This window comes from Rhinoderma darwinii, chromosome 4 (assembly GCF_050947455.1).
Source record: "Rhinoderma darwinii isolate aRhiDar2 chromosome 4, aRhiDar2.hap1, whole genome shotgun sequence".
Classification (NCBI taxonomy): Eukaryota; Metazoa; Chordata; class Amphibia; order Anura; family Rhinodermatidae; genus Rhinoderma; species Rhinoderma darwinii.
In genome coordinates, this window is record NC_134690.1 from 187,382,932 (window position 1) to 187,409,573 (window position 26,642).

The window sequence follows — 26,642 nt, forward strand, 5'->3', positions numbered from 1 at the left end:
CACACTGCTTTATTTCTCATTTTCTACTCTTGAAGCATCACTGAGTGATTAAACAAACAACAGTAAAAGTAATGGGGGAAAAATGAACAACTGATTTTCTAAATCTAATTTCTCTCTGATTTTTTTAATGCAGAAAATGATTCAATAAAAGGAAACTGGATAGTTTCAGCTCAGCTGTCTTGAAACAAGCAACCTTTCGGAGTAATAAATAGTGATACAAGACTACCATCTAGTGGTCATACTTGAAACTACTACTAGGAATGTTGGACAACAAAGCAACATAATCAGGGGCTTAGCTGGTGGCTGGCGGGAGATGTGCCCCAGATGCTGGGTGTCAAGTGAATGCGAACAAGTCACTCTGCCTAAGTTAGAGTATTGAAATACAGAGTTAGGGTAGGAAACTGATTATTTAACCCCAGATGAAGGAAAGCCCAGCTACGACTCTGTATCTAATCATAGGAATAGTATATTTGTCAAGAATTTTAAAAATGCACAAAATTTACCTACATGTCAGCGTTCTTTGCTCACATTTCTGTAATTGTAATTAAGTGTCAAATTACCCATTAAGTGTAATGGACTGGGTTTGGAGTTACCTAAGAAAGAGAGAGATAAACTGGACAGCACATGTCATGTATAGCACCCTATTATGCTGCGACTTTGTTTAGAATCATGATAATTTCTTGGCCTTGACTTCAGTGCCTTTTGGTTGTCTAGTAGTTGATTTTCAGGATAGCATATGCAGAAACCAGGGAGAGGAGGGAGTAAAGCAGCAAGTAGTTGCTAGTAACCTTATGGACTTAATAGATAACCTTATAGTTGTCAATCAGGGGCGTAGCTAGGGGGGGGGCAGGCGGGGCACGTGCCCCGGGCGCAGCTCAGAGGGGGGCGCCAGCGCCACCTCCTCCTGCACTATAATTGTACCTGTGTCGCAAGGACACAGGTACAATTAGAAGCAATGAATGGCCGGGCACGTTCCGTGCCCGGCCATTCAGCGCCTTTCCACGAATGAAGCGACTGGTACCTTTTGTACCAGTGACGCTTCCGTCGATCAAAGGCGCTGACTGACTGACAGGGAAAGTCATCCTGCCCAGCCAATCAGCGCCTTTCATAGACGCCGCGTTCAACCCCCTGGAGACCTGCGCAGAAGAGAGCAGGTCTCCATGGCTGCCAGACAGCGTGGGAGCGGGAATAAAATGAGTTTGAAATTGTTTTTTTTTTTTTTAAATTGTAATAGACGTGTGGCTGTATCTGCGAGGGGGACTTTGTCTACACGGGGGACTTTATCTACGGGGGGGGGCTGTCTATCTACAGGGGGACTATATCTACAGGGCTGTTCTATCCAAAAAAGAGAACGTGAAGCAGCACTCAAATAAAGTGAATTTATTCATCCAACATGGAACCACAACGTTTCACCTCCTCTATGAAGGCATTTTCAAGTACTTGAAAATGCCTTCATAGAGGAGGTGAAACGTTGTGGTTCCATGTTGGATGAATAAATTCACTTTGAGTGCTGCTTCACGTTCTCTTTCTTGGATATCTAACACATAAGGAGAGGTCACTCCTTTATTTTTGAAGCTTTGCACCAGCCTAGTCAGGCATTTGTTCACAGTGCTGCTCCAATCCTCTGCTTTTTTCTACAGGGCTGGGCTATATACAGGGGGACTATATCTACAGGGCTGGGCTATATACAGGGGGACTATATCTACAGGGCTGGGCTATATACAGGGGGACTATATCTACAGGGCTGGGCTATATACAGGGGGACTATATCTACAGGGCTGGGCTATATACAGGGGACTATATCTACAGGGCTGGGCTATATACAGGGGGACTATATCTACAGGGCTGGGCTATATACAGGGGGAATATATCTACAGGGCTGGGCTATATCTACAGGGCTGGGCTATATCTACAGGGCTGGGCTATATCTACAGGGCTGGGCTATATACAGGGCGACTATATCTACAGGGGGGGCTATATACTGGGGTGGGCTATCTATAGAGCACCATATACAGGGGTGGGCTATATAGTATATAGCCCCCTGTAGATATAGCCCACCCCTGTATATGGTGTGCCATAGATAGCCCACCCCAGTATATAGACCCCCTGTAGATATAGTCGCCCTGTATATAGCCCAGCCCTGTAGATATAGCCCAGCCCTGTAGATATAGCCCCCTGTAGATATATTCCCCCTGTATATAGCCCACCCCTGTAGATATAGCCCCCCTGTGTATAGCCCACCCCTGTATATAGCCCCCCTCTGTAGATATAGCCCCCTGTGTATAGCCCACCCCTGTAGATATAGCCCCCCTGTGTATATCCCAGCCCTGTGTATATCCCAGCCCTGTGTATAGCCCAGCCCTGTGTATATCCCAGCCCTGTGTATAGCCCAGCCCTGTGTATAGCCCAGCCCTGTAGATATGGTCCCCCTGTAGATATGGTCCCCCTGTAGATATGGTCCCCCTATAGATATGGTCCCCCTGTAGATAGCCCACCCCTGTATGTAGTCCCCCTGTAGATATAGCCCACCCCTGTATATAGTATCCCACAAATAGCTCCCCCTATAGTGCTCCACAGAAAGCCCACCCCTGTATATATCCCCCTTGTACATATAGTGCACCCCTGTATATAGTGCTCCACAGATAGCCCACCCCTGTATATAGTGCTCCACAGATAGCCCACCCCTGTATATAGTGCTCCACAGATAGCCCACCCTTGTATAAAGTATATACAGGGGTGGGCTATCTGTGGAGCACTATATACAGGGGTGGACTATCTAGTGGAGCACTATATACAGGGGTGGACTATATGTACAAGGGGGGCTATATGTCAAACACTATATACAGGGGTGGACTATATGTGGAGCACTATATACTGGGGTGGGCTATATCTACAGGGGGGCTACATACATGGTTGGGCTATCTGTAGAGCTCTATATACAGGGGTGGGCTATATCTACAGGGGGCTATATACAGGGGTGGGCTATCTGTAGAGCTCTATATACAGGGGTGGGCTATATACAGGGGTGGGCTATCTGTAGAGCACTATAGGGGGAGTTATTTGTAGGACACTATATACAGGGGTGGTCTATATGGGGGCACTATCTACAGGGGCTCTATGGCAGGCACTATCTACAGGGGGCTCTATGGCAGGCACTATCTACAGGGGGCACAGTGTGTGTGTGTGTGTGTGTGTGTGTGTGTGTGTGTGTGTGTGTGTGTGTGTGTGTGTGTGTGACACGGTGTATGGTGCTATTATAATTAGAGGTGCAGTGTATGGCGCTATTATATTTAGGGGCGTAGTGTGTGGTATAATGATAACTTTATATTTATTTATAGGTGCAGAAATGTTGGAAAAGTGAGAAGCTGAAGACATCTGAGCGGCAAACTGCAGAAATGAGCTGTGACCGGGTGAAGTCGTCATAGAGGTCTGGACCGGATGGAGAGAAAGAACTAGAATCTGAGACGTCACCGGTGAGTCACTTAATGTAAATGTTTATTCTGCCTCTAGTCAGTAATGTAGTCACTTTATGATCTGCAGCGAGATGATGGGTGGTAGGATTATGATAGGATTTATTTTTTGTGAAACGGCATCTCCCAGCATATCCTTATCATTGTTCGGGCCATGCTGGGAGCTGTAGTTTTACGCCGTACAAACCTATACGGCAGGGGTTGCACTAAATTGAGCTGTATTTGTGCTGGTGTTGTATATATGTAGTGAGCTTGGTTCTGGTGTTGTGTATAGAACCATATTGCTTGTGAAATGTACAAATAATTTTATGCTCGCGTTACATAAAAAGAAATGACACGTCGATTGGTAGAGAAAACAAACACGGCGAGCGGGAAGGAGATGTTGGGGGGGGGCGCCAAACTGAATCTTTGCCCCGGGTGCTGGAGAACCTAGCTACGCCTCTGGTCAAGCAGGCCCAAAAAACGTACAGACAGATGAAGCACCATGGAGAAAAACAGAATCATACTCTTACGTCAAGCAGAGAGTAGTCAGAAGCCAAATAAACGTAGAGCTAGAAATCCAGTAGAAGTACAGAGGCTTTGAACAGGTAGCTTAGTCAGTTAAAATCTGGGGTATACACAAGTAATTACGGATTGTTACTGATGCCAAGCGTCTGTGCGGATGTACCACTCGGCATCCTGGTCAGCCGCCGGATAGAAGGACTTCGGTAGAGCATGAGAGGGGGGCTAGGTTTATTGCAGAAGTTATCTGATTTGCCTTCTTATATTTTCCATCCTTATGTGGTATGTCTTTTTTTTACTTTAATCTTATAAGTGGAGTTAAATTGGAATTGGAATGGGGCCTCCTTGTGATCACACTTAGGAAATATGTATTTAAATACTTGTTATTTTTTTCTCTATTATGTTAGCCTTTAAAACATTTAAAAAAAAAAAAAAGAGTCTACAGTATGTACTGTATATAAAAAAAATAACATTTCACCACTTTCTTCAGTAATGACTGGAGATTTACTGTACCAGTTCCACATAGCGGGTTCATTTTTTATGGATGACAGATGCAATGAAAATGCTATATCACAGCAGTCAAATGTTACTTTGTTGGATTTTTTTTTTTTAATTCTGCTCACACTATGCAGTTGAAAGCTTTACTGTTTCTAGGACATGCTACTTTTTTGCAACCACATCTTTCCACCCATTGAAAAAAAGTGCTTTACTACAATGCGTCGTTCCATAGAAGTAACTGCTATTAACTTGTCTCCAAATAATACTAAAGACAGTTCTTCCCAAAATTGTTGTGCTTGTTGTAAGACTGCATTTTCATTTTAGTTAATTAAACATGAATTATTCAGCCCAAATATATCATTCATATAGTTTTAATAGCAAATGAACAAGTATATTATACAGCAGTGGCAAATTGTATTGTAGTAAACAAGGCTTTTAATAATCCCCCTCCCATATTGTGGCACAGAGCTGCAGATTTCCTAGTTCTTCTGTCATTTTTTTCAAACTAGTAACTCGGAAAATTACTATTAATACTCTGTATTTTATTGCTTTGCCTTTTAACCACCTACCCAAAAATATAAACAAATAAAACTTTTGTCTAAAAAAGTTTGTCAAGCATAAAATCAAAGTAAAATGAAGAACCTCAAATTAAAGTGTAGCTAAACATTTGACAAACTTCTGACATGTCATAGTGACATGTCAGAAGATTGAATTGGTGGGGGTCCGAGCACTGAGACCACCACCAATCGCTAGAACGAAGCAGCTGAAGGTCTCGTGTGAGCGCTCAGCTTGTGTCTGTTCGGCTTTTTCCGGAAATAAATGTATCGGTGTACAGACTCAATAGAAAGTCTATGAGCCTGTACTCCGATACATCAGCCTTCCAGAAAAAGCCGAACAGACACGAAGCGGCTGAGCGCTCACACGAGACCTTCAGCTGCTTCGTTCTAGCGATTGGTGGGGGTCTCAGTGCTCGGACCCCCACAAATCCAATCTTCTGATATGTCACTATGACTTGTCAGAAGTTTGTCAAATGTTTAGCTGCACTTTAAATTAAAATATATTTAAGTATATATAAACAGTATAAGATGTTTGTACAATTTCAAGTAAATATAAATATAAGGAAAAATAAGCAAATGCACTTGATACTTAGTCATTTATATAAAATACTCAAGAAATTTATTTCTCTCAGAATCCACCTCCTCAGTTTCTAACTCATACTGTTTCATCGCAATAAAATATCGAATAAATGGTTCCCCCAAAGATGCTCTTATACATTTGTCCTCTTGCAGAGCCAGCAGAGCATCTTCTAGTTTCAGTGGAATAGACAATGCTTGAAGCTCAGGAGGATCTGTGTTGCTATTTGTGCTGTCAAAGAAGTTTAGGCCCTTCTTGATCCCATCCAGTCCAGCAGCAATAGTGGAGGCTAGAACAAGGTAAGGGTTTGCCATAGCTGAACATAACTGGTTTTTTATATAAGTTCCATTATTACAATAGGATTTTACATTGTATGTTGAATTGTTATTATTAATTCCCCAGGTGGTAGAGATGTTGTCTTGTGACTCTTTAGTGTCTTTTGACATATGCTTTCGGCAAGCAACTCCTGGAGCAACTAGACAACTGAGTGCAGCAGAATGAAGCAGAAGCCCAGATAGCCAGTTTTTGCCAACATCTGTAAGTTCTTGTACATGAGATCCACTATAAAATAAGTTCTTCTTCCCATTTTTATCCCATAAGCTATGTGATAAGACTCCAGAATTATAGAAACCCACCATATCGGTATAGAAACTTGCTATGTATCCATGTTTTTTAGCCACTTCTTTAATGGCAGTTTTAAAGGTAAATGCATTGTCGGCAGTCTGCAACCCATAATCTGGTTGAAATGAAATCTCCATCTGCCCAGGTCCAATGGAAGATGAAAAGCTTTCAATATTTCCACCAATGTAATACATTCCATCAAACAGCTCTTGCATAAATAACTGGTCATGGTCGGTCAACAAATTTGTTGCAGGGAATGATATTGTTTTAGAATTTATAATTTCAGCAATATCAAATACACAAAACTCATAGGTGAAGGCAGCATGTAGCAAAAATCCAATTTCCTCCAGCTGATAAAGTAATCGTTTCGCTAAATAGCGTGGGGAGGTGAGAAGCGGATCCCCAAGAAAGGTAAATGAATCACAGATCACGCTTGCAGTTTTTTCAGTCCAAGGCAGAACTCGGAATGTTTGTAAGTCTGGTTTCAGGATGATATCACTGTTGAAATGTATGGAGTTGATGTGGTCTACTTCACTGTCCTTTGGACTTAGAGTTAATTCAAGGTAACTCCGTGGCATATAAATGCCGTTAACTGCCCTTTCCTGCAAAACATTAGTAAAAAAAAAATATATTTTTATACATTTGTATGCATTCCTTATAGCAGTGATCCATAACCAGTGGCTTGAGAGCCGTGGTTTGCCTGAGTTATGGCCATACGCCCTGGTTACAATATGATAGCCACACTGACCATATTTCAGACGTATCCGAACACCTGAAACATGCCAATTTGAATGGTATAATACCAACATGTCAAATGTCACACTGCACGTTTGCAATTTCATGAATTCTTATTTCTCCTCGTTTATTATCTCTCTAATTCATTATTTATTTTTATTATTATTATTATTATTATTATTATTATTGAACTTGACTCTTGACCACCCTTCAAAGTTCAATGTGGCTCACAAGATACAAAAGGTTGGATACCTCTGCGTTATTAATTTCCAAAACTCGATATGTTGCTACATGCTTGCTATAAACAAATTTTATGCTCTCAGAAACATATGAGAATTCTATAAAAAGGACAGATGTAAAAAAGAAAAAAATAGTGTTGCAGAGTATGGTTAAGAAAATATCCAAAATATAGTCTCTATATCATTTCCTATAAAATAGAACAATCTTTTAAAAATACAGAACAAAGCTCTTGTTTTTCTTTTATCATACGAATACTCTTAAAGGGCAATTCCAGTCACATCTGCCATTTTCTTTCCATTCAGATCTTGCCCACAGCAATGATGTAGTGCTTAGAGCTGGAACAATAAAGATATTTATCTAATTTAAGAGAATTCTTGTTGAATGGCCATAAAAATTTCTGAGCTTGGAATGTGTTCACAGTAGTTGTCACTTTTTATTCCCCCCACTTTACTCTGCTGGTAACGCAAATTACATTATCTTACTAGTAAAGCCAATTAAGTAAATAGTGGAGGAATCCTCCAGCTCACCGATCCTATGTCCGAGCCCGGACAGCGCACGGATCCTCGTGGCAACACAATGAAAATCAAGTCAGGAAAAGAGAAAATTGATCTAGCGCTGAGTTTAAAAGGAAGTAATTTTCCAACTTTATTCCAAATATATTAAAAAGCCCATATACAAAGGGATGGATGCATCAGATAGCAGTCCTAAGCGTTTTGGACAAGTCGCAACACGCCATGAGTAAGGACAAGTGACTTGTCCGAAACACGTAGGCCTACTATCACAGTACTCACCGGTTGGTTGGTTTGTGGATCCTCTATGTCGTCCGGGAGATGGTGCTTGTAAGCCAGGGCAATGCTTGGCACAGCAGGTTTAGAGGCAAGGAAACAGGGAACCAGGGTACAGGGAAACTCACGGGGAACTTTGTTGAACAAGCAAGGATTCAGAGGAAGGAGGATCCTTAAATAGGAAGTCTTGGAATTTTGGCACGCACTGGCCTTTTAAGAAGGAAAGAGTCAGCACGCGCGCGCCCTCTAGTGGATGCAGCCACACATCGTAGATGCACTTACCTGACACCGCACAGAGCTAGCAGAGCGTCCTTCAGGGTAAGTGGAGCTCGGGAAGAGCATGAGGGAATGGAGGGTGCAGGAACCAGAGCAGAGACCATGGAGGAGACGGGGAACGGCGCGGCAGCCGTTACAGAACCCCCTCCCCCTTTACGCCCTCTCTTTTTTGGCTTGCTAGGGAACTTGCATTCAAAGTCCTTGATGGGAGCTGGGGCGTTGACATTCTCCACAAGCTCCCATGATCTCTCCTCAGGACCATAATCTTTCCAGTCCACCAGATACCACAATCTCCCCCGTGTTCTTTTGACATCTAGGATCTCTTTGATCTCAAACTCAGCATCAGCCGCAGGAGCAGGATGGGCCGGAATTTTTTGGGAAAATTGGTTGAATATATTAGGTTTTAGCAGTGAAATGTGGAAGGAATTAGATATTTTCAGAGACTGGGGAAGGCGAAGTCTGAAAGTTACCGGATTGATTTGTTCTGTTATTTCATAAGGACCCAGAAAACAAGGAGCCAGCTTGTAACAGGGAGTCTTCAGACGTATGTACCGGGTGGACAGCCAGACTTTATCCCCAGGAAAGAGCTGCGGCGGTATCCTGCGTTTTTTATCCGCGTTACTTTTGAACCTGGCTACGGCTTTGTGGATAGAGTCCTTGGCCTTCTGCCATATCCGTACAAAGTCACGGTGGACCATGTTAGCAGCTGGAGACTCAGAAGGCACAGAAACTGGTAGAGGTATTCCTGGGTGCTGGCCATACACCAAGAAGAAAGGAGAAGAGCGGGTAGATTCCCCCGTATGGTTGGTGTAGGCAAATTCGGCCCATGGAAGTAGACATGCCCAGTCGTCTTGTCGTGGAGACACAAAATTTCTGAGGAAACTTTCAAGTATTTGATTAATCCGCTCTACTTGACCATTGGATTGAGGATGGTAAGCGGAAGATAAGTCAAGTTTGACCTCCAGCAGTTTGTACAAGGCTCTCCAGAACTTGGATGTGAACTGTACTCCTCTGTCAGAGACAATATGTTTAGGAAGACCATGAAGGCGAAAGATGTGCTTGATAAACAGTGTAGCCAGAGACAAGGAGGAGACTGTGATCCAGCGCTTGTGCGTAAATAAAAGGAATCTAAGTTCCAATTTTATTGAAAATCGAGTTAAAACTATAAATTCAAAGTACTGAAGGGTGTATCGCAATTATATTTCACCTACGCGTTTCAGACACGATTCAGACACGTGCAGTGTCCTTTATCATGGCATATGTACTACATATCTACATATGCCATGATGAAGGACACTGCACGTGTCTGAAACGCGTAGGTGAAATATAATTGCGATACACCCTTCAGTACTTTTAATTTATAGTTTTAACTCGATTTTCAATAAAACTGGAACTTAGATTCCTTTTATTTACACACAAGCGCTGGATCACAGTCTCTTCCTTGTCTCTACTATTTGACCGCTGGCCGTGCGGGGATCAGAGCGCTATTTGGATAAAGTCTACAAACGGTGAGCTGGAGGATTCCTCCCCCCTCTTTTCCCATACAGTCTTCTTGTCTAAACAGTGTAGCCAGTCGGGAAGACGATGGAAGGCCTGGAAGGGGTACAAAATGCACCATTTTAGAAAAGCGATCCACAACTACCCAGATCACGGTACACACAGCAGAACGTGGCAGATCGGTAATGAAGTCCATGGCAATGTGCGACCAGGGAGAGTCAGGCACGGGTAGAGGATGAAAATAACCATCAGGTCTTAAATGGGAGACTTTATTCTGAGAGCAGGTGGAGCAGGCTGAAACAAAGTCTTTAGTATCTTGGGACATGGAAGGCCACCAGTACTGACGGCTAATCAAATTGAGAGTCTTTTTTATGCCAGGGTGCCCAGAAACCCTGGAGGCATGACCCCAGCGAACAACACAATCCCTTTGTTTAGGGGGTACGTAGGTTTTTCCTCTGGGAATGTGTACCACTTCAGCTGGGGCAGCGATCATAATACGTTTAGGATCTATAACAAACTGAGGACTGGGCTCTTGATCTGTGGGGTCAAAAGAGCGAGATAAGGCATCAGCTTTGGTATTCTTTTCAGCGGGTCTGTAGTGAAGATGGAAATCAAATCTGGAGAAGAATAATGCCCACCATGCTTGGCGAGGATTCAGGCATTGAGCAGATTGCAGGTAAAGGAGGTTTTTATGATCTGTGTAGATGATAATAGGATGCCGCGCACACTCTAGCAAATGTCTCCACTCCTCCAGGGCCAATTTAAAAGCCAAAAGTTCTTTATCTGCAATACCATAATTTTTTTCAGCAGGTGTAAAAGATTTGGAGAAAAAGCGACAGGCCACAAGTCTCCCTCTACAAGTCTTTTGTGATAGAATAGCTCCGACTCCCACAGATGAAGCATCGACCACCAGAACAAAGGGTTTGGTGGAATCCGGTCTATGTAGGACTGAAGCAGAAGAGAAGGCAATTTTAAGAGCTTGGAATGCGGCTTTGGCCTCCGTGGTCCAGTCTTTGGCATTAACCCCCTTTTTGGTCAGTGCAGAAATAGGAGCTGCCATAGAGGAGAAGTGAGGAATAAACTGGCGGTAATAATTTGCGAATCCCAGCAGGCGTTGGACAGCTTTGAGTCCTTGCGGACGAGGCCAGTTGAGAATTGAGGATAGCTTGGCTGGGTCCATTTGAAGTCCCTTGTCGGAAATGACATACCCCAGGAAAGGCAGGCTGGTTTTCTCGAAGAGGCATTTCTCCAGTTTAGCAAACAGAGAGTTCTTGACGCACATGCACACGATGAGTCTGAATATTAGGAGAAAAGATGAAAATGTTATCTAGGTATACCACCACACAGCTGTACAACAGATCTCGAAAAATGTAATTAACAAAGGCCTGAAAAACTGCAGGAGCATTACAAAGTCCAAAGGGCATGACGAGGTATTCAAAATGTCCATCACAAGAGTTGAATGCGGTTTTCCATTCGTCTCCCTTGCGGATACGAATGAGATTATAAGCTCCACGAAGCTCTAGTTTGGTGAAAATTCTCGCCCCCTGTAGTCGGTCAAAGAGATCAGAGATCAACGGAAAAGGGTACTTGTTCTTTAACGTGATATTATTCAACCCACGGTAATCAATACAAGGATGCAGGGAGCCATCTTTTTTCCCCACAAAGAAAAACCCTGCGCCAGCAGGAGAAGAAGACTTACGGATGAATCCTCTCTCCAGATTCTCTTGGATATACCGAGACATGGCCTCCATCTCGGGAAAAGACAAAGGGTAGACTCTACCTCTGGGAGGCGTGGCGTTGGGGACCAGGTCAATGGCACAGTCGTACGGCCTGTGAGGTGGGAGCGATTAAGCTTGTTGTTTGCAGAAAACATCAGAGAAGCTTTTATATGGAGTAGGAAGTCCCGCTGAGTTAGGTTCTGTAGGCTGAGGCATGGATGGGCAAATAGTTTGTAGACAATGTTGGTGACAGAAGTCACTCCAGCGGGTAATTTGACCTCCAGTCCAGTCAATAATAGGAGAGTGCTTCTGCAACCACGGTAGACCCAGTAGCAAAGGGTTCAGAGAGTTCTTTGAAACATAGAAGGAGATATGTTCCCGATGCAGCGCCCCTGTTAATATGAAGATGGAATCGGTGACAAGATAGATAGTCTCCTGTAGAAGCCTCCCATCCACAGAAGCAATGGACAACGTTTTGGTTAGTTTTTGAACTGGGATTTGGTAGCGATTAACCAGGGACTGGCACAGGAAATTCCCAACGGATCTGGAATCTAGAAAGGCTTGGACGCAGAAAGTGGTTCCTGCAAAGGACAATTTTGCTGGTATGGTCATCTTTTGATAGGGTGATACTCCACCTAGGGTAGCCTCTCCTACCTGCCCTAGGCGTTGGAGTTTTCCGGCCTCACTGGACAATCCTTGAGGAAGTGCGTTTTTCCACCACAGTATAAGCATAAGTTCAACTTGCGTCTATTCTGGCGCTCCTCAGGCGTGAGTCTTGTTCTCTCCACCTGCGTCCGTCCGAGAGGAAGATGAGGCAAGAAGAGGCCTTTGGAAGGTTGGTGCCAACCGTGATGTCCGATTGCCCAGAGCAGATTCTTGTTGTCTCTCACGGAAACGAATGTCAATCCAATTGGCACGAGTGATCAAGTCATCCAAGGATGGTGGAAGGTCTGGGCCAGCAAGTTCATCCTTGATTCGGTCCGCTAGACCCTCTCAGAAGGTAGATACTAGAGCCTTGTTATTCCACTGGAGTTGCCAGGGTGTGGTATTGAATGGCGTATTGAACTACAGTGGAGGTTCCTTGCTGGAGCTTGAGAAGAGAGGAAGCTGCTGAAGATGCTCGACCCGGCTCTTCAAACACCTTTTTAAATGTGGAGAGAAAGTTCTGAATATTATACATTATGGGGTGGCCAGAAAGCAGGGACAGGATGTAGGCCACCCTAGCCCACTCTGAGGAAAAATTATGCGCCATGACCTCAAAATGGATGGTGCATTGATTAACGAATCCCCTGCAGGTTTTGGGGTTACCCCCATAGCGAGCAGGCATAGGTAAATGTTGTTCTGGACTATAGACAGGAGCTTGCGGTGGTGGTGGCGGTTTCAGAGGCGCCGGAGTCGCAAGTTCGTTCAAACGAGTGGACAATTTTTGCAAAAGCTGAAAAAAGTGAAATTGGCGGACTCTTTGTGTAGAAAGTTCCTGAGCCATATCAGCCACGTCAGGCAGGGCTGTGTCAAGGGGATCCATGGCTTGTTCAAACTATCACGGTACTCACTGGTTTGTTTGTGGATCCTCTATGTCGTCCGGGAGATGGTGCTTGTAACCCAGGGCAACACTTGGCACAGCAGGTTTAGAGGCAGTCGGATGTATAGGCCAGAAGTCAGGACAGTCAGCAGACATCGAAAAGGGTATAGATAGCAGAGGTCAAAAACAGGAAATCCAGACAAAGGCAGAATGCAAGGAAACAGGGAACCAGGGTACAGGGAAACTCACGGCAAGCTTGGTTGAACAAGCAAGGATTAAGAGGAAGGAGGATCCTTAAATAGGAAGTCTTGGAGTTTTGGCACGCACTGGTCCTTTAAGAAGGGAAGAGTCAGCGCGCGCGCCCTCTAGTGGCTATAGCTGCACATCGTGACTGACGACCTTGGAGGGAGGTAAGAGATGCACTTACCTGACGCCACCCAGAGCCAGTAGAGCATCCGGATCGGGTAAGTGGAGCTCGGGACGAGCATGAGGGAATGGAGGGTGCAGGAACCAGAGCAGAGACTGTGGAAGAGGCGGGGAACGGCGCGGCAGCCGTTTCACATACTATCTGATGCGTCCACCCCTTTGTATATGGACTTTTTAATATATTTGGAAAAAAGTTGGAATATTATTTCCTTTTAAACTCAGCGCTGGATCAATTTTCTCTTTTTCTGCCTAAAACCAATGAACACAGAACAGAACTCCAACCAAAAATGTAGAATTTTTTTATCCATCTTAAGGAAACATAACACTGACATTAAAGGGGTTAATAAAATAAAAGGGTCTACTTTTTTCCATATACAGTGCCACTTTTCGAAGTGGATAAAAAGGTATTTCGGGAAAACTATTTGAATAGTTTTATCATTTAAATAATTTGTTTTAACACAGTATGAATCTATCACTTGTTATCATGTCTAGTGATAATAACTGCATGTATAAGTCCAGAACTAATTAATTAACTAATTAACTTCAATTTGATTTTAAATAGTAATACTTGCTACCCCCTCTCCCCCCGACCAAATAGAGTTAGATCAAAATTAAAAAGGAAAGGTTATTATAAAATCTCTGCATTGCTAAACTTGTTAAACGCTGCCTACTGAGCCCTTTGAATGTAAATTATATATTTAAAGGGGTTCTCCAGGACTTTTATATTGACAGCCTATCCTTAGGATAGGTCATAAATATCAAATTGATGGGGGTACCTAGAGTCGGATCCACTATTAATGTCCATTATGGTATAATGAACATTAATAGGGCTCAGTAACCATTGTTTAACAAGTTTAGCAATGCAGTAATTTTATAATTACCTTTCATTTTTAACTTTGATCTCACTCTGACATTGGGGGGGGGGCAATTATTACTATGGAAAATAAAAATTCAATTCTCTGCAGCCCAATCCGATTTACTTGATTTGGACGAGCACTACAATCCCAGGCACAGCCGTTATAGAAATGTATGGCGCTGTGCCTGGTAAGCTTTGAAGCGGTCACGTCGTACGTTGCAGCAACCCCTTCAGTCAGCTCATCAGCTTATCAGACCCCCCGCTAATCTGATATTAATAGCCTATCCTAAGGTAAGGCTATCAATAAAAAGTCCCTGAGAACCCCTTTAGTCCATGCATCTCGGTTTTTAACTGGAAATGGTCTTTAATTTCCCTTAACAGGGCAAGCTATTAGTTAAAGGGTGACGCTCATTTTAAAACTCTGCTGACATGTTATAGTAACATGTCAGAAGTTTTGATTGGTGGGGTTCCAAGTCCTGAGGCCCTGTTCAATCACTAAAACAAAGGGGCAGAATCGCTCAGCTGAGCGCTGTGCCCATTCGGCAATGTTGAGCTTTGATCAGCTCTATTCATAAATATATGAGTTCACATACCGTTCAGCTCGCATGTCAAAATCCCCACCAATCAAAACTTTTGACATGTCCCTCTGATATGTCAGAAGTGTTAACAAATGACAGAAACTCTTTAAAGCCTGGCTCCATTCACACCCTTAAAAACTGCACTTGGATCTTTCTCCCTCAAATCACTCAGAGTAATAAGACTACAATATGCTTTCCCTGTGTCTTTAGCACAAGGAGGAAACAAGGTAGTCACCGATGATTTCAGTTTTTTGACTAATAAAATAGTAGGTTTGCATTGTTTTCTAGGGAACAATCACGAAAATAGCTAAAGCAGCTCTCCAGTGTGAGGACCGGACAAAAGAACACCTCAGATCTTAGCTTCCTGGATCATGGTGAGTATGACTTTGGAAAAGAGGAAGACTGAGCTCAAAAAGTAACTGGCATTTCATAAAACCTTTGACATGTCATAGTGAAATTTTAGAAATTTTGATCGGTGGGGGTCCAGGTGCTGAGAGGAGCCAAAATGTACAGCCAAATGCAGTGCTTCTTCAGCTGTAATGGGAAAACGTTGACTCTTTTCGGCTCTTCTATGAGCTCGTGTTCAGATAACCTGCCTCTCCGAGAAGAAGCTGAGGTGAGCCGAAGTTATACCATTAAAACTAAAGGGGCACTGTGCTTGGCTAAGCGCTTCTGCCTCTTCCTTTAAGCGATCGGTGGAGGTTACAGCACCCTTACCCCCACTGATCAAAACTTCTGACATGTCTTTATGACATGTCAAAAGTTTTATGAAGCAAAAGGTAGGGCCTGATCACATCACCGTTCGCTTCCGTCGGGTGAACCCTGCAACGGAAAGTCAAACTGAAACCACAGCTTCCGTTTCAGTCACCATTGATATCAATGTAGATGAAAGAAATGAAAATGTGGCACTCATCCGTTTGCAAATCTTCTTAACTTTATTGTGTCACCTTGACGAGGGTAAAAGCATTACAAGGAGGACAGCTAGTTGTAGGTTACAGCCTGTTTCGCGCTGGAGATCGCGCGTCTTCTGACCTCAAGGTGAGTGCCGCATTTTCATTTCTTTCATCTATATTATACTACAAGACCGTCTGTTTTTATGCTGAGCACCGCCCGAAGTTTGCTTAAATGAGGAAACCCTGACTCCACTTCCATCTATCTGCCTGTTCCATGCTGTGAAGATTGAGAGTGGTGCCGACTTCCTTCTACTGTGATTGATATCAATGGTGACGAAAACATTGCTAATGGTTTCCGTTCGTCACCATTCCGGCAGGTTTCCGTTTTAACTTTGACTTTCCATTGCGGGGTTCACCCGACGGAAACCTCCGATGGAACCCCCGAAACGGAAATCCAACGCTGATATGAACAGGCCCTTACTGTCAGACCTGAATTTAAGTATTTCATTAGTAGAAGAAATAAAATATGGTCATTTGGTCACTCTTACTTGGAAAAATCGTGCAGGAATTGTTTTTGATCTTGACACCCCATGCAAATCGGCAGCTTCAAATCTCACAAAGCGTATGTCTTCTCTGGCAATTTGCTGCTTAATATGTTCAATGCACGAAACTAATTGAAGAGGATTTTGAGGATAAATATGTTTACTTCTAGAACATATGCTTTCTGAAACAGGGACAAGAATAATGACATGTTAATGTAAAAATCAATTTAGTTCAACTATTGTACTCAATGACAACTTGATAGAAAATAAGCCACATCGAATAAAATGTTGAATGTTGATTATGAATATGGCAAAATAATAATATTATAATCAAATAACTAAACTTCTAGACACAAAAGCACATATTTATAGGACTGTAAAGTCAGGGCCCGTCCACATTTGCGTTAGGAGCCTCCTTCGTAGATCTGGCAGAGATTACTGTAAACAATAGCGCTGCATGCTGTGCTATTGTTTCCGGTAAAACCACAGATACCCACATGGAAAGTCAACGGAAACCCATTAAAGACAATGGGTTCCGTCGGCAGCTGGTTGTGTCCGTGGTGCAATGTAACTGTCGCTTCCAGCATTCCCTTGTCTGCTCCTCTGACAGAGCAGAACAATGGAATGGCGCAACGGAGTTGTGAACAGGGCCTTATTGTGTTAGATTTGATATTTCTTTTAACATTGCAAAAACACTGCATTTTAAGAAACTTTGTAACTCATGTTATCTAACTATATCAAGGGTAAACCAATGCATTTTTTCACTGAAAATTGGGTCAATCAGACTCAAGAGACTTAACGTCTGCTAAAAGCACCTTTCACTAACATTTTTTTTCAAGGACAACTTCAGCTCTTTATTGGTAACTCTTTTGAAATGAAATACACATCATATCACGACTGATACATGATATATTTATAACATATCCAACAACATTTATGACACAATCTGGATATAAACATGCGGATTATGCAGTGGATTCACCATAGAATTTGCATCAAGATCTGCAACAGATTTTTGTTTTTTGCATATCCGGTACATGTGGACATACCCTTACAGTAACAGATTACATTCAGAAATTGACAATTTTAAATTACTAATAGATGTCCAAATACCTTGAGGCAACAAAAACCAACAAGATTAGCAAAAATAATTAGTTTTTGGAATACCAACTAACTTATTAGGGTACTGTATGTTCCCATGTACCACTAGTGGTACAGCTTTGTAAAGTAAGTACATTTAGGCTGGGTTCACACGTGGCGGAATTTCACTTGAATTTCGCTGCGGACACTCCGCAGCGTTAATCCGCAGCGGAGCCGTTTCTCCATTGACTTCCACTTAAATTTAGAAGTGTTCGTTTAGACGATGCGTAAAATTCCGCTGCGGAGCATAGGCTGCGGAGCGGAATTTGGTGTCCGCAGCATGCTCTGTCTGTTGTGGAGCAGTGGCGGACTGGTTGCGGACTCATGGCGGAATTTCTCCATTGACTTCAATGGAGATTCTAAATTCCGCAATGAAGTCCGCAGCTGTCATGCACATGTTATGTGTGCTGCGGATGCGTCTTGCTTTTTTAACATGACATTTCTTCATTCTGGCTGGACCTATGTATTTCTAGGTCTACAGCCAGACTGAGGAAGTCAATGGGGCTCCCGGAATTACAGGAGCGTTGCTAGGAGACGTCAGTAAATAGTCACTGTCCAGGGTGCTGAAAGAGTTAAGCGATCGGCAGTAACTGTTTCTGCACCCTGGACAGTGACTACCGATCCCAATATACAGCAACCTGTAAAAAAATAGAAGTTCATACTTACCGAGAACTCCCTGCTTCTGTCTCCAGTCCAGCTTCCCAGGATGACGTTTCAGTCTAAGTGACGGCTGCAGCCAATCACAGGCTGCAGCGGTCACATGGACTGCCGCGTCATCCAGGGAGGTAGGGCTGGATGCCGAAAGAGGGACGCGTCACCAAGACAACGGCCGGTAAGTATGAAATTCGTTTACTTTCACTAGGGAAAGTGCTGTCCCTTCTCTCTATCCTGCACTGATAGAGAGAAGGGAAGCACTTTTTCCGCAGTCCGCAGCAGCTAGTCTGCATCAATTTACTGCACATTTTGGGCAGATCCGCAGCCGTAATCCGCAACCCGGATTAGGTGCAGCATTGATGCGGACAGTTGCGGAGGAAATCCACCACGTGGGGGCATGCCCTTACAGTTGTGGTGAATTATCCACCACATAGGTTAGAAAATAACAGCAAAGTACTGAAATCACAAACCAGCATCACAAAAAATAAAATGCAGTGTAAAATGTAACTTTTGCTTAATGTAATTAAAAACAATAGAACTGACCGCAAACATATTTCAAAAAGTTATACAAAAGTACAAAACCATCATAAGGGTTAAATAGAGATCAGCCATCCAAGAAAATATTATTATCTCTAATAGCATTATTATCTAAAGGTTCAGACATCAGACCTGAAGATGTGAGACTTTACCATTATGTGAAAGAGAGGTATCTTGCTTTTCCTACAAAACCCTCTTAAGTCACTTAACAAAAAACAGAGTTACCCCGCAAAGACATTATTCGTAGTTGCCCTGGTCAATGTTTTTCCAACATGTTTCTCCTGATAATGGTGGGTTTATTAAGAAAATGTGTAAACTGTGTAAAAACTGACAGATTGGGATTATTATCATTTGGAATAATATTATCCAGATGGAGAATTATAGCCGTTGAGGAAGGTTTCGCAGTTGAGAATATATGCTTCACAATCTCTGGTTTAGCAACAAAACGGTCTCCTTTTGTGCTTATTTTAATGATCTACTGGGTTCAGGAGAAATTGAGGTTATTTTTTAAAGATTTTGGTATAGAATATGACCACGGATGAGGCTCAAGCATCAATACGTTCTGGTTGGTGAGGCCCAGTAGAAAAATACTGAGAAAATATGAGAACAAATAAAATTATGTGGACAATCTGATAGAATAAGTTTGTTTATTTATTTAATGCATACAGACTGTGGTTGCAAGTGGGAAATGTACATGTGCTGGTATATTGTCTACAGCAGTGTTATCTATGCCTGTCAGGATTCATCTTGACTTTGTTAGAAGCAGACAATACATTTTCATAAATATCCAACCAGATGTTCCGGATATCTTGGCAGAGCTCAACAACAGTTAAAACCTTAGAGTGTGATGCGATGGGAAGAGGAAGATTTGGATTACGACCAAAGTTTGTTATGAATCTAGACTTGCCAGAAGACTCAAAGATATTGTTATTATGGGCGAATTCTGCCAGAACAACCAGTCTGTCCAATCATCTTGTTAGGCATTAACGAAAACACAAAGGAATTATTCCTAAATAACTCGATCAGTTTGACCACTACTTTGGAGATTGTATGCGGCAGAAAAATCCAATGAGACTTTCAAGTTCTTACACAGGGCTTTCCAGATTTTGGAAACAAATTGTACATCTCGGTCAGAAACAATATGGGTCAGTGGGCCATGTATACGGAAGATCTCCTTGAAGAAAACTTTGACCAACTGAGAATTTGAGGGTAGTCCATGCAAATGAATGAAGTGAGCTATTTTAGTCTTGCACCAGAGGCAGATCGGTAATAGAATTTATAGATATCTCTGGTATGGGCCTGCCTAAAATACTTTAAATAGGGACACTTAGTACAGGAAACATAAATTCCTTTATGTCGGATCTCCAGTGTAAAGGATCTGCCAGACACAGCTTCTGTGTCGACGCCCATGGTTAATCAGTCTGCATCTGTTCCTAGGTCTGATAGAGTGACTCGATCTGCTACCACTCAGGCTGGTAGGCTGAGGAGTGGGAGAACCTATCACAGCCTGGCCAGACGGTTCTAGCTCCCACCCTTGGTCTATTTATACCTTCATTTGCTGCTTGTCCTTTGCCTGTGATTCTTGTGTTTCCTGGTTCTGCTGTTCCTGCTATTACCATTGACCTCTGCTTCATATTGACCCTGGCTTGACTGACTATTCTCCTGTTCTGCTTTTGCTACCGCGTACTCTCCTGGTTTGACTCGGCTCGTTCACAACTCTGTTGCTCACGATGTTTCCGTGGGCAACTGCCCCTCTTCCCTTGCTTCTGTGTTCCCTTGTCTTGTTTTGTTTGTCATGCACATAGTGAGCGTAGGGACCGTCGCCCAGTTGTACGCTGTCGCCTAGGACGGACTGTGCAAGTAGGCAGGGACTGAGTGGCGGGTAGATTAGGGCTCACCTGTCCGTCTTTCTACCCCAACATTACATCCAGTGTGGCCAACAGAAAAAAACAGAGATGAGTTCACTTATGGGTTTGACTCCTGGATGGCCTGACGGAAAAATGGGCCTGAAACAAAACATCTCCTGCTGAATTTGGGAAGTGCCAGAGATCATCCTTTTGGAAGTTCTTAAGGAGAGACTTTAGTAGTAGCCAAGATACACTTGGCGTCAATGATGTGTACCAGATCTTCAGGTGACGAATCTGAGCAGTCGACTCAAAGGATATAGAAAGGACATCTGCTCTACGATTCTTTTCGGCTGGGTGATAGTGGAGGCAGAAATCAAACTGAGAAAAGAATGTGGCCCACAGTGCTTGTCGTGGATTAAGCCTATGGGCCGAAAGAAGTGAGTCCAGGTCCTGTGATCAGTATAGATTATCAAAGGAAACTTGGCCTCCTCCAGAAAATTATGCAACTCATCCAGGACAAGTGTCACTGCCAGTAACTAACGATCACCAATAGAGTTGTTCTTCTCTGCAGAAGAGAATTTCTTAGAAAAGAAGCCATGTGGAAGCTGTATTGGTTGAGGGGGAGACAGTAGCCAGATAAAGCAGACAAGGATGATCCAAACTCGGGAGACTATTTTGAAAGCAGTATGGATTTGAGCTAATGGAATCTTAGGAGCACTAGACTATTAGAACGGAAAAAAAATATTTTCAGAATGAAGAGCTCCAATTTATAGAACAGAAGATGCACAATGACAAATTTGACCATGAGAAAAAGGTGCTCCATTGACGGAAATTAGGCGAAGAGCTTTTGCAAAGGTTGCAAAGGGAATCCAAAGTTTCTCAACCAAGGAGAGATCAATGAAAATGTTTGCAGCACTGGAATTAAGAAAAGCAAAACAATTTACATGATGAGATTTGAAGTCTATCTTTACTAGTACAAAAAAATCTATCATCGGGGAAGGTAGGCATTATGCCTTAAATGATATACCCATACTTACCTAGGCTTGAAATTTTCCTGGCTTCCGGGGGAAAAATCTGAGAATTAGAGATCAGATTACGCTTTTCTCCACAGTATAGGCAAAGTTCCAGAGTAAGACGTCGGGTTCTCACTTTGGAAGTAAGAATTGAGCGTCTCAATTGCATGGGCTATTCATAGTAAGGCACATGAGAATTTTCAGAGGAAGTGGTTGATCGAGGGTACCTGTGAGTTTGCCCTTTCTTAAGATCTTTTTCTAAACTAATGAACGACTTTGGATGCTAGAGAGATCAGGTCATCAAGGCCCGGAGGAAGATTAGGGCCAGTCAACTCATTCTAAATGCGACAGGACAACACCTCATAGAAGATTTCAAAGAGGGAATCGCTACTTCAGCCCAAAGGCTAACTTAAGAAACTTGAAGTCATTCTGTCCCACAGTGGTATCTTTTTGTTTTAAATGTAGCAGAGCAGAGGCAGTCAAAGTTGTTCGACCATGTACTTCAAATACCCATCATAAGGTAACGAGCAAAGTGGGCAAGAAGGATAAAATTAGATAATTTTGTTCCCACATAGGCGATGCCCAAGACCATGCTTCTTTAGAGAGCAGGGAGATAATGTGCCACCTTAGAGGAATTTGAACAATACTGATGAGGGCACAGCCGAAAGTAATAAGTACATTAGTTTATCAATCCCCTTACTGGTTTTAGGATCTCCATCAGCTCATGGAGGAATTGGAAACTGTAGCTAGTAGAAGGGTCAGTCCGAGGAGACACAGTAGGAGGTTGCTGTGCTTCTGTGACAGAGAGGTAGATATGATGAACTGCAGATTATCCAGACAGCTAGTAACTCTATGGATAGCCTAAACAAGTACTTGTTGGCAGGATTCCTGTTGATAAATCTGCTCAGCAAGCTCATAGACATAATTTGGTATGCTGGTACCTGCTATTAAACCTTTGAGATCTATGCCATAGTGATACTGGTATATGTCACATACCGGGTGTTGGTAGTAGTGGACTTTCTAAGTCGCAATCTACTCTGCGTTGGCTAACCTAAGATGCAGAATCTTAGGGACTCCCTGGTTTTCATCCTTTAACACCTATACAAGGATCTAAATTTCGCTGCAGGGAGACCCGAAGTCGCGGTCCCCAGGATAGTCTCAGATACAACAAAGAAAGGTGGAGTTGTACAAAGTCAAGATCAGAACAAATAGTCAGTCAGAAGAGGGAGAAACAAATTCACAGAGAATGAATAGCAAGAAAAACAGAAAACATAGCCAGTATTTTAACAGTTTCACAAACCTGTCGTCAAAAAACCCAAAACATTCCATGTAATGAGGGTTTCCCATAGAGAAAACACGTTCTAATGATTGATTTATCGAATCTAATTGCATCACCGATGAAACATTAAAGGAGTTCTCCGGGACATATATACTATCCTCTGATTACCTCAACATCTAAAATAATGGTACTATGCAATATACTTACTTTTTTATTTCTTTACCGATCGCCGTATCTCCAGGCCACGTGATAACTCCCCCTTTGAAATCGCCACATCCACCGACGTCACATGCATCCATCTTCAGTCCTATCTTTCAGTGGATTCACTGTACGGGCACGTCATTTGTATATTGGTGCAGGGGGAGTATTTCGTCCTCTGCCTCCTCATTCTCTGAGCATGCGTGGTAGATCCTCATTATGTTTCCATCACAAAGGCTCAAACTTCAGTCCTCACACCTCCTGCATCATTTTTTTCTTTCTCCCCAGCATCAGCTCAATTCCCTTTTGCTCAAGCCCCTGGGTTTCAGACCAACCAGTGTTTATGGCCATGAACCAGAAGATAAACAGGAGCGCGTCTACAGAACTGGGACTGTGCAGCAAAACTATGAAAGAGGTTTTTGGGGGATAACCTCACTACATAAATAGCAGTAACAGATCATTTAAAAAATATGTTTTTATAGTCAGAATACACTGTTATGGAACTCCTCAAGACATGGCATTTTGGGGTCCCTAGATGACAGGTTTGGAAAAACTGGTTTACAGTATATTATAAAAAGTAACATTTTAATGCATTTAAAGGGACAGTTGTGTGGCAGGTCATTAAAACACTCATACAATATCATCGGCATTAACTGTTTTGCTCCAATTTAATACATAAACGTAAAGCCAAGAAGCACATATGCAAATATTTTTTTTTTGCAAGATCATTTTGATGTAAGTTTTAATGTGGTGCTACTATTTTTTAAATTGCCTTTTAACCTTTGAACTCCCTTAAACACCAAACTCATTGCAACCAGTAGTTTATAAGAATATAAATAACTCTACAACCCCATAACAGATATTAATATGTCTAACAAAGTTTTATGACATTTCTAAATAATTCAGCCATTAGACAGCACAAATCATTAAATATAGTGATGTAAAGGGTGTCCATCATGACTTAGTGCTCTACCTGGAAAATATGAAATCTGTATTCTTACCATCAGTAAAGGGAGGATCAAACTTGATTCCAGAAGCACTATTTGATTTATCAGGTATTATTATCTGGTCTTCATCAAATGGCTGAATAGGTTGCATCAATTGTTCCTCTTTTTGTGACTCTGTATGGTCTGGTAAAATCTGCCCAGTTAACGAATCATGTGATTCATTTGCCTCTGGTGTTTTTGTTGGCTGTAACATTTGCTTTTCTTTCCTCAAATATGGCTTAAAGGTTTCAAAAGTTAAACCTGACTTTTCACTTGGCATCTCAGCTCGGTTCGGAGGATGTATCAGAGTTGTGTTAGTGGTGGATTTTGGATGCCATTTATTTTTACGAATCATCAACGGGCTCTCCTTAAGAATGCTTTTTAACTCTTCCAATGTCTCTTTGGGTATGGCTGATCCCAAAGGTAACAGGTCTTTCTTAGGTTTTTCACGACTATTTTTAACAGTTTCTTTAGAGGTCATTTTCTCTTCATGCACATCCTCAGCATTTTTGGCACCAGCAGTCTGTATAGACACAATTGGTTCCATTCTCTTCTTCTCTTGTTCTGATTTAGATGAGTCATCTCCTCGGTTATCGGTTTGTGCAGAACTTTGTCTTTTATTCTTGAGAAGTAGTTTAGTAGATACATCAGATGCTTGAAAATAATGTTCCATATCATTATATATGTTTTCAAAATAAGAATTATTTAAGGAACTCACGGAATGGGATGCATTTATCTTCTCCCACTCTAATGGAGGTAAGTATTTGCCGGTAACTTTAACTCCTTTTCGTCTTCTAAAATATCTTGATATCACACTGCCATCTACTTCATCACATTCGGCATAGCTTGTACTCTAAAAAAAATATATGCCAAAGTTGTTAATTAAAGTTACTTAAATGTATTGCTTATGTAAGGCTCGGTTTACATTTGCATTAATTATTAGTACTGTATGGCGGCAATATTTCTATGCACAGGGTGTGGCAGGATTTATCTGTACAGTATGGCAGCATTATTTTTATGTACAGGGTGATGCCAGTATTCATAAGCATTCTATTGCGGCATTAGTTATATGTACATGGTGGTGACAATATTTACTTTGTACAGTATGAGGGCATTATTTACAGAAGGTGTAAAAGATGGTGGCATAACTTATTAGTAATGTATGGCAGCATTATTTATGTATATACAGTAGTTGTATTGTTCATTAGTACTGTATGGGTGCATTATTTATGTATATAACGTGGTGACATTATTAGTACTCTACGGTGTCATTATTTATGTGTTCAGAGTGGTTACATAATTTATTTGTACAGTTTGTCACCATTATCTATGAGTACATGGTGGTCCTATTATTTATCACTATATGGCACCATGTATATGTACAGTATGGTGACATTATTTCTGTGTCCAGAATTGTGACTTACATAGGATAGCACACAGGTTGTCCCTGGTGTGCTCATGCACACACTAATGCAAATTATTTATTGCATTATTTATGTTTACAGGGTAATGATATTCTTTATGTGTACTCTTATGAGGGTGCTGACTGTGTCTTACAAGTGCATGCATTCCCACATGTTTCTTTTCGGGCATGGGCATGCTAATATTCATCCCATCCCCCATTGACAAAATCCTGCATGCACTCCTAAATATATCAAACATATCCTTAACGTCATCAGAAGATGATCTATACAGACACTGAGCCAGCAATGAACGCTGGGAGAATTGTGAATAGCCTATAATAATACAAGCTGTAATTCAGGATAATTACAAAACAAGTAATGAAATGAATTTACAAATGTTATTCAACTTCTACCTGGATTAAATGACACTTCCGTAAGAAAGGGGTCTTTTTTTTAACCTCAATATACATAGAAAACAATTTTTAAGCAATTTTTGCTGTTTTTTTTTTATTTATTTCGGCAGGACTATGCAATTCAAAATCAAATACAAAATACTGTACTTCTCTAGTAGTAAATACAAAGGGTTGAAACTTCTGAATGGTAGGACAGACTATTGTCAGTTTACAATCTACTGCAAGGTAATCTTATTATAATAGTAGGTGGTGGATTAGGCCCTGTTCACACGGAGGATTTTTCAGACAGAAAAAAATCTGCCTCAAAATTCCTTCAGAAATTGAGGCACATAAGTATACGCCATCATATTCAGTGGTGGAAGCAGTAGTGTTACTTTAAGAAAGTAGGAGGGCACATTGAGGCTGGGGTGCCATGTGTGGGGCAAATAGAGCTTCAGAGTGATGTGTGCCCATAACGATTTTCCCCACTGAAAGAGCAGGGAGCTCTATTTGAAACCAATTTTGTGTACTCTTTTTCTAGATTTTTTTTTACATTCTAAAGCTTTTTTTTATTGTAAAAAGGGTGGTTTGTGTTTTTTTTTCTATTCATTAATATTTTTAAATATTTTATTTTACTTGTTATTTACATTTTGTTTTTAATTAGACTAGGGGACTAGACTATGCGATCAATTGATCACTGATATAATACCCTGCAATTTTTCTATATCCTTTTAGGCTCTGCCATAGCAACACATCTGCACTCCGCAATTTCAGGACAGAGGGTGTCCCCTCCCTCTGTATAACCACTTAGATGCCGTGGTCAGCATTAAAGATATCTGTGATCCCGGCAGTTAGAGTATTATGAAGCCGGCACCCGAAAGTGATGGCCTGGGCCTTCGCC

The 26,642-nt window shown here is 42.0% G+C and overlaps 1 protein-coding gene across 1 annotated transcript; it reads right to left on the reverse strand.

Annotated features, from left to right (window-relative positions):
* Nucleotides 1-5,623: 5,623 nt before the first annotated feature.
* LGSN (lengsin, lens protein with glutamine synthetase domain) lies at nt 5,624-25,545 on the reverse strand. Its single transcript, XM_075863684.1, has 4 exons — nt 25,504-25,545; nt 23,962-24,799; nt 16,299-16,474; nt 5,624-6,826 (listed from the first exon to the last, which is right to left on the reverse strand). Exons 1-4 carry the CDS (start codon nt 25,543-25,545, stop codon nt 5,624-5,626), a joined length of 2,259 nt encoding a protein of 752 aa, XP_075719799.1.
* Between the last annotated feature and the right edge of the window lie 1,097 nt (nt 25,546-26,642).

Bases quoted from the DNA above. Each gene is read 5' to 3' on its own strand.
- LGSN (XM_075863684.1), bottom strand. From the start codon at position 25,545: ATGCCCATGCCCGAAAAGAAACATGTGGGAATGCATGCACTT. The intron at 24,800-25,503 runs GTAAGACACAGT...TATTTTTTTTAG, and splicing joins ATGTGGGAATGCATGCACTT to AGTACAAGCTATGCCGAATG. The intron at 16,475-23,961 runs GTAAGAATACAG...TCCCTGTTTCAG, and splicing joins TGATCCTCCCTTTACTGATG to AAAGCATATGTTCTAGAAGT.